Source organism: Aquila chrysaetos, chromosome Z, assembly GCF_900496995.4.
Source record: "Aquila chrysaetos chrysaetos chromosome Z, bAquChr1.4, whole genome shotgun sequence".
In the NCBI taxonomy this organism is placed as follows: Eukaryota; Metazoa; Chordata; class Aves; order Accipitriformes; family Accipitridae; genus Aquila; species Aquila chrysaetos.
This window is the reverse complement of record NC_044030.1, coordinates 42878482-42891998: the sequence shown is the minus strand read 5'-3', so window position 1 is coordinate 42891998 and position 13517 is coordinate 42878482. Positions and strand designations below refer to the sequence as shown.

General features: G+C 42.5%; 1 protein-coding gene across 2 annotated transcripts in view; it reads left to right on the top strand.

The window, feature by feature from the left end:
* NTRK2 (neurotrophic receptor tyrosine kinase 2) overlaps window positions 1-13517 on the top strand; it is a 208383-nt gene that overhangs the window by 142734 nt on the left and 52132 nt on the right. For both annotated transcript variants that reach the window (XM_030004102.1, XM_030004101.1), the window contains one exon: window positions 10789-10919. In XM_030004102.1, the coding sequence (XP_029859962.1) occupies window positions 10789-10919 (131 nt within the window). The remainder of the gene's footprint in view (window positions 1-10788; window positions 10920-13517) is intronic.

The window sequence follows — 13517 nt, the reverse complement described above, 5'->3', positions numbered from 1 at the left end:
TGCTGAAAGCACATTGGCAGAGATTGAACTTGTCCTCAACCTCGTCATGGGCCACAGCTTTAAAAGATCCCATTTAGTGGTTGGTTGGTTGTGTTGTCGCTGTTGGTACTGGGGCTCTGACAGATCATTATCATAGTGGACCTGTGGGAAGCTGTTATTATCCTAAAGGAGCACAGGTCCTTATTTTTCATTAGCTGCTGACATATTGTATAGTTGACTTTTGATTAATGTATCTGTGTTCATTCTCTTTCTCTTAAATAAAGTTTTATTGATATATGGGAGGGGATTTATAAGTGTTAGTGAAAATTTACAAAGCCCTTATTTAAACAGATGTCTGAAGGAAACTTTGCTGAGAAACATACCTATTGGTTTGTTGTCTGTAGTGGAACCAAGGCACTCTCTGCTCCTATTTTAAGCCTACCTCTGTTTGGCTTGCTTACTGGACAGGCGGGCTGCATGCTCACTGAGTGAGTGGTGCCTAGCTGTCTGCAGCCATGGGGGCATACAGAGCATGCCATTGCCTCTGATTCACTAAAGGGCAAGTGGCCCAGGGCTGCATGGTGTGCAGACCGCTTGCAAGGGGCTGTACGTAGTTGAGACTTTTGCTCCCTCAGCAAATTTGTTTTAGCAGAGAAGGAGGATTCTTCCTTCTTTGTCTGCAATGTAGAGAAACATAATTTAGAGCTCAAGTGAGTGGAATCAGATTTCTCATGTTCTCTGCTAGATCTGTTAGCTAGTTGTGTTAGTTTTCATGTTACATGAAAATAACATGCCGATCCAAGAGGGGAGAAGAGAAAATACGTGATGTTTTTGCAAGAGAAATGATCTGGGAAAGTCCTGCTGTTCCCGTTGTCAAGCCACAGCTTTTCTTTTCTCACTGTATCAATGGGGCATGTTGGGTTTTCTATCAGAGCTATTAGAATAGGCATCTATCCTACTGCTATTAAAAAAAGGCTTTGAAATGTTCGCAAATCCTGCTGGGCTATAGTTTAGTGTCACTTACAGAGCAGTTGCAAGTATGAGCACCACTGTTTGCTTAAGCAAAGCTCAATGTAAGGGGCATGACATAGTCTTATTCGTATCCTTCCCTAGGATTTGGGGAGGTTGTCAGACCCTGGAGAATGATGAGAAGTCACCCAGGCTGTAGAAACCTCATGACCTTTACAGACAGAATAATTCGTGTTTTATAAACATACACATTACAATCTTAGTCCTTTGGAGGATGCAGGACAGAAAAAACGGGTCAGCAGAGGAGGTGATGTGTGGTCTATGATAAGGAGATCTTTTTAAGCTCGAAAAACGAAGCCATGTGCTATATTTGTATGGAAACAGAGGAAGAATTTTTTTTCCAGCGCATGTGCAACAAGACAAAAGAAAAGTAATCTTTTCTTTGCAGCTGTTGAGGATCTGATCCTGAAAAACCCTCAGCACGTTCAGTCCTGCAAACCCTTAGTGACTTCATTTGAATGACCTCTAAGTGAGACCTTGTAGGGCTTTTGTTTGAAGCTAGTACCATGTAATAATCTTTTGACTGCTTTGTGGCTGCAGTAGAGGTATCTGGCACAGCCCAGCAGTAAAGACAAATTTTCATGCACATGCTGCCAGTTACAACTGCCTTTGTTACCCATAAGTACTGGGACTCCGAAACTGTAATAGGGGCTGAGGGAAAAATGCCCTATGGGGACATTGGCCCTTCACTACAGGAAAGACATTGAGGTGCTGGAACGTGTCCAGAGAAGGGCAACCAAGTTGGTGAGGGGCCTGGAGCACGAGTCTTGTGAGGAGCGGCTGAGGGAACTGGGGCTGTTTAGTCTGCAGAAAAGGAGGCTGAGGGGAGACCTTATCGCTCTCTACAACTACCTGAAAGGAGACTGTAGTGAGGTGGGTGCTGGTCTTTTCTCCCGAGTGATAGGACAAGAGGAAATGGCCTCAAGTTGCAGCACGGGAGGTTTAGGTTGGATATTAGGAAAAATGTCTTCACTGAGAGGGTTGTCAGACATTGGAATAGGCTGCCCAGGGAAGTGGTGTCACCATCCCTGGAGGTATTAAAAAAGCACGTAGACAAGGCACTCCAGAACATGGTTTAGTGAGCATGGATGATGGTTGGACTTGATGATCTTGAAGGTCTTTTCCAACCTAAACAATTCTATGATTCTATGACATAAGCCTCTGTGGATGGCATGCCCTAGCAAAGAGATGTGCCAGCCTGTCAGTGAAACAAAAGCAGAGCAACAAATGCTTCACCATGGAAGGATGCAGAAATGCTGAAGGACAGAACATCTGTAAAACAGAATAGCCTCTTTTCAAGGTCCGTTCACCTTTTAAGATGCATGGGGCAGTGTAATGGTTAGTGCTAACCCCTTCTGTGTTCCCAGAGGACAGAGGGCAAACTGAGGTTCTTTTGTTTTCAGTGTACAGGAAGACTCAAGACTTGTTTTCTCTCCTTCCTGCTGATTTTGTTTCTCAGTGAGTAATACAAGCATCTGATCAAAGGGAGAGAAGGTTTCTATTGTTTGTTTACAGTGCCCCATGTCTTTATTTGTCTTTTGTGGGTCCTCCTCGGAGATAACCAAACCTGTAACTTTTCTCTGGGTTTAAAGGCCACTTATGGCAAAACCCAGGAAAAGGGGTGGTATGCACAGAATGATAGGAGCAAGTAACCATGTAGGGGCAAAGCCTTAACTATTTGCAGTTAAGGAAGCAGGCAGAGACTGAACCTTCTTCTAGGGGAGGAATTTACCTCAGTTGGCCCAAAGAAAGCAAAACATGGGCATGCATAAGATTCAGCTTTCCTCGTGGAAAGCCACACAGTGTGCTGCACCCTGATAGAACTGTAAAAGGTGCTCTGAAACAGGATGAAGATTATTAGGGAAAGGGTAAATAGTATGCTTAAAAATGATATATAGAAGACTGGGTTCTCTCATGCTCCTGCAATATTTTCTCTGTTGTTCCCTTTTCTTTCCAGCACAATTAGCTGCAACAGGGCAGACCTACCCATCTAATATGGCAGATCAGATGGTAAGCTAGCTTTTAGTAAAACAGTTCCGCAAAAGGTAAAGATTAAGTATGTGCTTAACTTTTATACAAGGGGATAGAATTTGAGACTGTGAGCTAAGCACATGATTTATTGCTTCACAGGCTTGAAAGCTCCATTTACTTTTCATATTTCCTTTTGAAAGGCCACCAGTAAAACCCTTCTGTCCTCCCCTATATTGAGGTACAAAATTATTTCCTTTTCTTTTTAAAACGAGAAGAGAAAAAGCAAAGCAGAGAAACCTACATCAAAAATAGGGCAATTTCGTTTGAATTTCACCTTTATACCCACTTAGGCCAATCTTGAATATGGCTTAGTCTCTGAATGTATGGTGTTTCTTTCAGGTCCTGCTTTTCACACTGGAATCCTGGGATGCTTTTCAGACTATGCCTGTTTCTGAAAACAGAGGTAGAAAAGAGTTAATACTCTGAAGACAGTATGTTTATTAGCCCTTCTCCCCAGCAAGCGTCTATTATATGAGATATGCTACATGGTACTTCCCCATCCTTTGCTGTGCTTCTCTTTCTGCAGCACAGAAGATCCCTAAAGATTAGTATCGTGCTGAAGGGAAAGGATTTCCTGGTCTGAGCTAAGAGAAGGGTGGTGGTGGTGGTGAGATCATTGTCTCCAGTTAACTTAAACATGGAAGATGGACCAGATTTGCCACAATAAAATAATACTAGCAGAGGTTTTATACAGCAACACATGCACAATAGTCTTTAAGTTTTACAATCATTAATTGTTTGGAAGAAGTGCATTGAGATTGGCATTTACAAATTAAGTATATACACATCTGCAAAGGCAATGTTTGCTCCAAATTCCAGCACAGTTTTCTGCTTAAAGCTGATTTACCATACTGTGCTGAAAAGCTGTTAGTAGGCTGGAATCAGCATAGAAAGGGAAGTGCAGAGCAATTAATATCTGCTATTTATTCTGAACACAGAGCACCAAATTTAGCTTTCAGTTATTCTGATATATCCCAATTGTTTTAGGATGTAACAGATTAAATCCATATTTAATACTTATTTATTGAAATAAAAAACAGTTTCAGGTTGCTAAGGCTTGAGGGCCTTGTGTACCTTAGTTTTTGTACACAAGGGCAAATTCATGCCTGGAAAAACTGTCGACTTTATTATTCTTGTTTTCCTGAAGGGTGAATTTAGCTCATAAGGCTCATGCATTTAAAACAATGATAGCATTGTTATTATAATTTATTATTAAGTAGCTCTTATTTGATTATAAGGATCTAATCAAGTATGGCAATATGCCTATCTGTAGCCAAACTGAGAGGATCTTGGCCAACTAAAACAAATCAGTGACCATAACAAAAGAGTAAGATAAAATGCCTCACCAGGAATCAAATATTAACCCCAAAAGACGTCAAACACTTGAGTTTCAGCCAGAGAAGAGCCACGCCAGCTATAGCAAAATGAGTTTACAGTGGGCAAGAGCTGTGGTGCTCCTGCCGCTGCAGGCAGGTGGGGGAGGACTGGGCATCCTCCCAGAAGCTGCAGCACTGTCACAAAGGGAAGTCTAATTCTCAGCCAAGACAAGAGAACCTCTGGGGTTTAAAGTATGGATCCTGTGAGGATTTAAGTTGTAAATGAAGCAACTGAAAGGTTAAGCTGCAGCATCACAGGTTTATTGGATTTATCATCAGATGTAGCTCTTGACAGCCAGGAGGTGCCTGGGAATTATGCCATTCCTGTGAGTGCTCACAGGTTTGCCTTTCATAAATGTCTCTGGTTCTTCCAGGAAGACCACTGCCTATTCAACTTGCCCATTAAATGTCTCCTCAAAGCCTACTTGGGGTCTGCTGCCTGTGAAAAGTCTGGCAAATCACTGATCGCCACTCAGGGATAACTGTTTTACAACTGTTGAGTTAAACTGTACTTTTTCAAAGAAACAAAACAAAATTCAAAGTGACTCAGAAGCCATACTTGTATAGGTAATGTGACAAGGCCCAAGTGCCTTTCTGACCTTGTTCTTCTGTGGATCCTCCATACTCAGTTTTCTATACCCTGCACCAGCACCTTTCATTTAGAGCAGAGTACCTGAGGAACAGGTTTTCTGTTGGCTTATTTTCTTTCTGTTAAAGAGATGTGAGTTGAATCTCAGCTGTGGACTCTGTATATGAAAACATGCTGCTTGTTTGTTTGCACCTACAATAGCTGGGCACAGGTCTTGCATGAGAATTTGTTGCTGCTGTATGGTAAAAATTAAACAACAATAGCACTACACAAAGATATGTAGAGAATAATAAGTAATAAATGTTGTATCAGATAAATACATCAAATAATCAGAAATACACTCTCAGAACTGAGCTGGCCCATTTCTGCATCCAGGCAATGCTGACAGGTTAAAAAGTTGGGTTTTGGTTTTTTTTTTAAAAAAGTGGTTGTTGTCTTTTATTGCCATATTTGAGAGTAGATATCTCAATGTGCCAAAATTTCTGCTCTGGCAATAGCATGCAGAACTGTCGAGATGCTGCTACTGCAGAATCTGATGGTCATTGGGCTAGACTTGCTGTCTGCTGTTTGTAGTGATTTTGTGTCCTCCTGCTATGGAATTCTCTCTGAAATTCCATCCCTCCTTTTATATGAATGACAAATGCTGTACAAATTTGGTGTACTATCTGAACAATCACTCAGCCATTTATACCTGTTTTTTCTAGCAAGTTCTTAGAAATATTTGAGTCTTCACAACTGCAAGAGAAATGGTGGGAGAAGAAATGAAGAAACTCGCAGAATGTCTTTCTGTGGCACCTCACATCACATCACAAGCTGAGTGTTTTCTGCGGCTGCTTTTTTCTTATGCAGCTGTAAATATGTTTTTAATATTACCTTGCCTGGTTACTTGGCATCTTTAAGATCCTCATTCTCTTCTCAGAGTCCTGGCACAACACATTTCATCAGGACTGTTCCACATGTGTACGGCTAGCAAAATTTTGAACAATATCCTAGAAAGCAGACTCAGCAGATTATTTAAGTGGGCATGCAACACAATAGGATCTTCTAGTGTTGGTAGTTCAGTGAGCAGTGATGATGGAGCCTGTCTGCTGTAGCTCTTACTGTCCATCAAACAGTGAGTCCATATTGCAGCCTCTCCATAAGGACAGATCTCTGCTCTGCTGTTCTCATGAGGAATATGGGAACACATCTGGAACTTAGAGCACTTGTGATATTGTAACTGGGTGAGATGTTCAAGATGAGACACACTCATGCATACCACATAACTATGTAATTTTTGTGCTCTTTAAGAAACCCAGCCTTAAAAGGACTAGTGTGATCTTTGGATGTGCAGAGATATAGGGAGCTGATTTTATGTTTTTATCACAACCTTGTAGAGATTGATACAAGAACATGGCTTCCAGTTTGGAAAAACAACTGGAAACAACTTATTTTGAAAGGTTGATGAATTTTTTTCCAGAGAAGAGCCATGAAAATTACTGGTGAATGGGAGAAAATGTTTTCCTGGGAGGGGCTTCCATCTCGTTGCCTTACCAAGAAGAGCAAGAAGAGTGTTGATTATGTATATTTGATACTAGACCTTAAAAGGCTGTCAAGCTAGCAGAGAAAGTCTCCTAAAACCCAAGGAGGGAGATGCAAGCCAGACAATCTAAAAATTAAGAGACAAAGAAAAAGGCATGCATTTTTATTAGCAATGAAAATGATTACACATTACAGCAAGTGAATAGTTCAGACTTTCAAATCAAGACTGGCACAGCCACTTTCTCGAGGCAGTCTTCTGCCAAGCACAAGTCATTTAACTCAATACTATGCTCCATGCTGTGTAGAATGTCAGCTTAGGTGGTGTAATGGTCACATGTGGTGTAAAATGTCCAGACCTATTGTTTGTGACCAAGGGGAAAACACTTTCAGTCTGTCACAGCGTTTCACTTTTTAATTACGTGTAGAAACATTTTAATAATTTATACTGCTGAGTGTCCTGCTGTCCATGGCTGGAATCATTCATATCCAACTGGGTGAATTCAGTGTGGTGAGGTGATCCCAAGTTGCCTGTTTTGCTGGTACCCACTCCAGAACGTGGTGTGACCCTCTCTGTTCAGCCTCGTCATCAAAGATAGGTTACCTGGGGAGTGCAAGCCCATGCCTGCAGATAGTGTTTGCAGGATAAGCCTCTGATGCATCATTTCCAGTGTGACGTGCTGTTTGTTAGTGAGTGAAGCACCTAGAAGTCCAGCTCTGTTGGTAGGATGTCTCCAAGACTTTGAGATGAGAAGAGAGCCCTTTTCTGCAGTTGTGCTCCCTGTTGCCAGCCGATTCCCTGCAGTCATCTGTGGGAGCACCCTGCTTCTATGGCCATGGCCATGTGGTTATTATTTAACACCACAGCCTCTTTTCAGCATTTACCTTTGATTAATTTGCTTGGTCTCACTTAATATTTTATGTTTCATTTTTCTCTTAAGTGTTTCAACTCAACTTACATTTTAGCTTAATGTAACGTATTTTTTACAGTAATCAGACAAGATCTTTTAAACCAGCAATGATGTGTTCTTAAAAGTATAAATGGCAGCTCAAAGGCAATCACCGTTTAGAGTCAAAAGGAGGAAAATACTTTGTCACCCTTTGAATGTTTGTATATCTTTGCCGGTGAGACAATGTTATGAGACCACTTCTTTGGTAATCCAGTTATGCCACCTCTTTGGCCAAATACTGCTTTGTTTCTTCAATGCAAATCCAGGATAATCTCTTGGACTTCAACAGAGATAATTTGCTTTATCCTGATACTAACTGAAAGCAGATTTTGACCTGAATTTTTCAGTGTATCTCCTGCTGAAATCTCCTCCCACTGAAGATGGTGTCATTATGGCTGGGGCACTGAGTGTGCTAAATGGATTTTTTTCTTAGCTTGTATTTCTGTCACATCATATGTGTTTGATTTACTTACATTGTTGTTATATTTAATCTCTGCCCATTTAGTCACATTTACTGTCCTTTTTTATTTGTTTAGTAACTCAGTGCAGCTCAGAAAGGTAACAGGGATGGATAGAGTGTGACAAGTTGCAAATATATTCTGTGCAGATCTCTTCTGCGGCTTGCTGTGTTTCAGTTTTGACAGTTTGTTCTATGGGATGGGTTGTTTATTCAAATGCTTGGTTTATATAAGAGCATTTAGCAGCAGCTGTAAGTGTACTACAGAGAAGTATTTGATATGTTTCTTATTTATTTTTCCTCTATTGTTTGTGAATTCCTCCAGGAACTTCACAAAAAACTTTTGTACTGCTAGGACCAACATTGGGGGTGTGCTGGGTTCAAAATGGAGAGGAACCCCACAAAATTCAGAAAGCTGACAGTTCATCACCAGGTCTTTGGCAGCTGTGGAAAGAAGCAAGTGAAAAACTGCCTCTGCTGTAGTTTTGCTGCTGATGCCAGTAGGGCAGGATCTCAGCCCTACTCCCTGTCTGTGGGCTTTGTGGACATTTTAAGATGGTGACACTGGTAACATGAAGCTGAACTTCTCTCTCTATGAAAGGAAGAGAGGCATCCCTCTGGTGATACTGGTCAAGCAAAGGGAAAGAGAAGAATTCTTCAAGAGACAGGGTTGAATGGCAGCTTTGGCAGGGGCTAGAGGGGACTACTCATTTATTAGTAATCATTTTTTAAAGCACAGGTCACGAAGGTGCGCCGTGCTCCCGTGCTCGGGCAGCGTGCTGGGGCAGCGGTCCTCCCTGATTGTCTGCCCTGTGACCAGTATTAGCAGAGGTAAGGAATGCCAGTTAACTTGCGTCCGTGGGGAAAAGGTGTGTTTTGATTCAGGCCTGTCTTGTGCTGACTGCATTTTGTGCTTTACCTGAAAAGCCAGTGCTGTGGAGGAAGTGAAAATACAAAGCAAATTCCTTCTGACTGCCGGGGAGCTGCTCAGGTAGCTGGCCATAGCAAGCATACCCATATAAATGCATCATCACAATAAAACTTAGTCTTACGCTAGACCAGAGTTTGACAAGAGTGAAAAACATTGGTACCTTGCAGTCTCATTTCATGTGTACTTGGCTATTAATGGGACATGTAGCCTCTGCCGGGAGACCTGGCATCAGAGGAGGGGGTGGGCAATGTTACCCCTGCAGCTGCCAGCTGCAGGGACAGGAGCAAGCCCGTGCGGGTCTGGTGTGGCATGGGAAGAAGCTGGCTTTCCTCACTCCACTCCCAGGGCATGGTGGGCTTGCTTGCATGCTGGCCTGGGGGTTTCTGGCAGGTGCCAGCTGGGTCCGGTGGAGGTCTGCTCCTTGGGTGCACTGCCCGCCTGGCAGACTCATGATGGAGGTACCTAGGGACATCTCTCACTCTCCTGGCTTGCTCCAGCACCAGGCTCCCCTCGCATGCATGCACATGGATACAAAGTGCATTTATATGCAGTGCACTCAGGTTACGTCACTGTAGGCTCAGGTTGTGGGACACACATGTTTTTCTCTTGTAGACTGTGGGCCCTTTCTCCAAATGCTGCTGACAGCAATGGGGACAGGCTGTGCCATTTCTCCCCACTGCTGTTACCAGCAGCACTCAGTTTTCCATCTTTTAGTACTGGAGGAAAGGTGGTTTCTGCATAAGTAGTCACCCAGTTTGGAACAGGCATGTGGCCAAGCATGGAGGCAGGGGTTGGTCTGCATCTGAATATATCCTAAATTATTGGCAGGGTTCAGTCCTGGTCCCTGCAGTTAAGCAGCTGAGCTGAGATTCATGCCTTTGCAGAAGCTGGCCTGATGCCTGTGCACTGCTATTTACTTCACTGTGTTTAGGATTTAAGCTGCAAATAGGCTTTGTCCAGGTAGGGTTAAATTTCAGTGTATGCAAAAGCAGCTAAGTGCACTGAGGGTAAATTCATCAGTAGATGCTGACTGTTTTGTACAATTTCAGCAACACAAGCTGTCAACCCTGTTGAGTTGGCCAGTTAAACTGCCCTTACAGCTGCTTTATTTAGCTTGAACATTGCAAATTGGTAATGTATTCTACAAAATTTGGTATAGTCATTTAAATATTACATCTTTTAGTGGAAGCTTGTGCTGAAATGAGAATGTAAAGTGAGTTGAACAAAAATGCTCGGGGACTTTAACGTCTGAATCAATTGATTCTGGGCAGCAATTCAGCTAAGGCTCTGTCCACTATGCTGACTCAAACCTTTGTCCATCTTTTATTTCTTTTACTTCAGAGCAATACTGTAAATCATGTTTGCGAGAATGAAATTTCTGTCTTATTGTAGCTATAGTGTAGCACAGAGAGGGAAAGCAGTTGAACAAGTGGTAAGAGAACCAAAGAGTAAGTTGGCGTTAGTTGAAAGAGGGCACATTTTTTTTTTCTTGGATTAGGTTAATTTTAAAACTTTTTGGCTTTGGACAAGAGAGTTCAGCTGTTGTTAGAGGTACAAAAATAGAAGTGGTGTGAGAAAGGTTTGGTTGTTTCCTGATTCTTTGTCTTCATGTTTTAAAAAAAGCAGCATTGGCTGTTACGTAGGCTCTGCAGCAGTCATCCTAACACGCTGATAAATGGCCTTTTCCCAGGTGACTCTTAATTCTATGTCTTCTTATCCAGCAAATGCGCTAATCTCCAAATATAAATATATTAACTCAGTCTTTTTGGACAAAGCACTAATGAATGACACATGGGCACTTTGATTCCTTCCACAACATGCGCCCTACTCTACAAGCAACCCTGTCTCCATGTGCCTGTAAGCACGGACCCCGTCCCATCCTGGCCTTGCAGCTCACTTCTGATCTCTGTTTTGTCTTCTTTTCACAGTTGTGCAGCACATCAAGCGCCACAATATCGTTCTCAAAAGAGAACTGGGAGAAGGAGCCTTTGGGAAAGTGTTTCTGGCAGAATGCTATAACCTCTGTCCCGAGCAGGACAAGATCTTGGTGGCAGTGAAGGTAAAAGAATCTAGGGTTTCCATTATTAATTCATGGTTGCAACTAATTCTATTTTATTTGTAAATGATCGTGTTTGCCTATTCCGTAGCCCAGTATAACTGCTCTGATATATGTGGAAGGGTTCACTAGGCTAATGGAGTGTTAAGAGAATGCGATATTTGATCTTGCTGTGGATTATAAAATGAGAGCTGAATTTCATAAGGAGAAGGGGGGAAACAGACTGTGTCACAAAGGGGCAAAATCTTTTATGATCTATCTAAAATATAATTAGTGAAAAATAATGTCTAGGTCATTAAAAATACATATATGTGTGTCTAAAAAAATAATTTATTACTAGCTAAGTGGATAGGTTATGTGTATAATTGCTAGTCAAAGAAGACCTTTCTTTCTCAGGATTGTGCTGTTCTTTTAGTCAGCCACTGAAATTATCTGTGGCTAATTGTCATTAATATAGCTGCCAGGAATGTTATAACAAACTTGTGGATAATATTGTCATGTGCTGTTAAACACTGGCTGGACAGAAATTCAGAAGTCATGATATGTCATACCTGGAGGAGTGACCTTTGATTACACAGCTCCAGCCAACTCTCCCAAAGTATAGTCCAGAGGAGGAGGAAACTACATGAAAACAGCCATAACCTTGGAGTTTCAAGTATAGAGAATAGTTCTTGCATTTCTGCGGGAAAAAAAAGGGTTTTGTTTGGTTCTCCTAAAGGGCACAGACTATGTGGTACATTGGGAACCTACCAAGGAGTAAGAAGATTTCCAGCTTGATCTCAGAGCCTGGACACCAAACCTGCTTCGCTGTACTAAGCCCCCAAAATGGAAGGGCTGAGTTTGGTTGTTGGCCTCAGCTATGGATGTATGCTAGAAAACAGTATCGGTGAAACTACACACTAAGAGTCTGCAAAGTCACCCTGGCAACAATCTCTTATCTCCATCTGTAGTGTTCTGCCAAAAGCTGAACAAGGTGTTCAGCATTTGAAGTATCTCATTATTGCAGGGGGAATACACATTTAGAATTGGGGCTGTGCCTAGGGATCAGAAAATAATCTTATGTGACCAGTCACAATTAAGCAACCATGCGTACATTTTGGATCAAAACATACAGTAAAAGATATCGAGTAGATCATCTTTTTGAATTTGGGAACAAGGAATAGAGTTTTGGATCTGGCAGTGAGAGAACATGAGAGGAGGATGGACTTGTAGAGTGCTTTCTTGCTCCATCAGAAATAACAGGTTTTGGGGGATTGCCAAGGTTACAAGCTTTTTGATACCTGGGAGTTGTTCAGTCACATTGACTGGTGAGAAAAAATTAAGCCCTGAAGGTATGTATCATAGATGGAGAAAGCAAGAGATAAGAGATGACAAAACTAGATCTGAATGAATTTTCTATTGTATTTTGGTGAAGCTAGATCCTCTATCGCTTCAGGGAACTGCTCGATAGCAAAATAAAAGTCTTTCCATTCACTTGCTCCCTTTGAAAGTCCTGACCAAATGGAGTCTAGCACTTCTGCTGTTAAATGCTGCACCACACTTGCTCTCTGCTGCTCTGTCTCAGTGTTATTCACAAGGAAGTGCATTGAGCCTTTAAAGGGAGAGATGTCTCCATGGATTTAGATGACAAATCTATCAGATTTCTGCACCAGTTGTCAAACTTTTTGGACAGGTTATGGCCATTTTATGTTTCTCACATTGGCTCTTGAAGATGTGACTGGCTGCCATCAAAGAGCAAAGTTTTTTGTGAACAGTGCCATTGGATTGATCCCCATGTAAATGAGGGGTTAATTGCCTAGTGCTTCTCTCTTTCACCATGGTACTAACTGTGGCTTACAGGTATCCTCCAGTCACAGTGGAGGTCAAGGGATGGGACCTCACTGGTGTGCAGAGAGCTAGCCAGAGAACTGTGTCTGGACCACACTGCTGGGCACAGGGTTTGGCAGTGAAAATGTGTGATTTTTTTTTAATTAGTCTTAGAGGAGCAGACCTGGATGCCAGCAGTAGAGGGCAGCTTCTCCTGGCGCACAGCAAGGGCTTTAGAAAGCTTCACCCCCATGGGCAAAACCACAACACACCCGTCTCCATGAAAGAGATTTGGTGAGCCCAGTGGTAATATGTACTTGGTGAGGAGTAAGGCAGTGCCAGGAGGATTTTGGGAGCAAGGAGGCACAGTGTCTCCCGCACAAGGTGGATCAGGATGGTTGGTGGTCCTCACCGGCTGCCTGTGCCTGCTGGGTGTGGGGCAACTGCGTGCCCTGGCCCTGAGCATCACCCCATCTGACTCAACATGCATCCTTCTCCTTTTTGGTTGGCTGGTATCTGAAATGCTGACATTGCTGCAGCAAATTATTTAGGAGGTAGGAGGCCCAGAAAAATCTGGGAAGACATAAAATCAGGCTTAGCATAAACAAGCAAAAGTGCTTGAGCTTTTGCTCCTTGGAAGAGGGGAAAAACAATCTGTTTAAATTTGTTTTGACTGTTAGGCTTTTTGGGGGAGCACTGAGTGTTTGGAAATGCTTTCTGTGGGTCAGACCCTGTGAGCAGAGAGCTTAACCACAGGTTAAGCTGGTTGCATGGGCACTGTACTAGCCTTCCCTC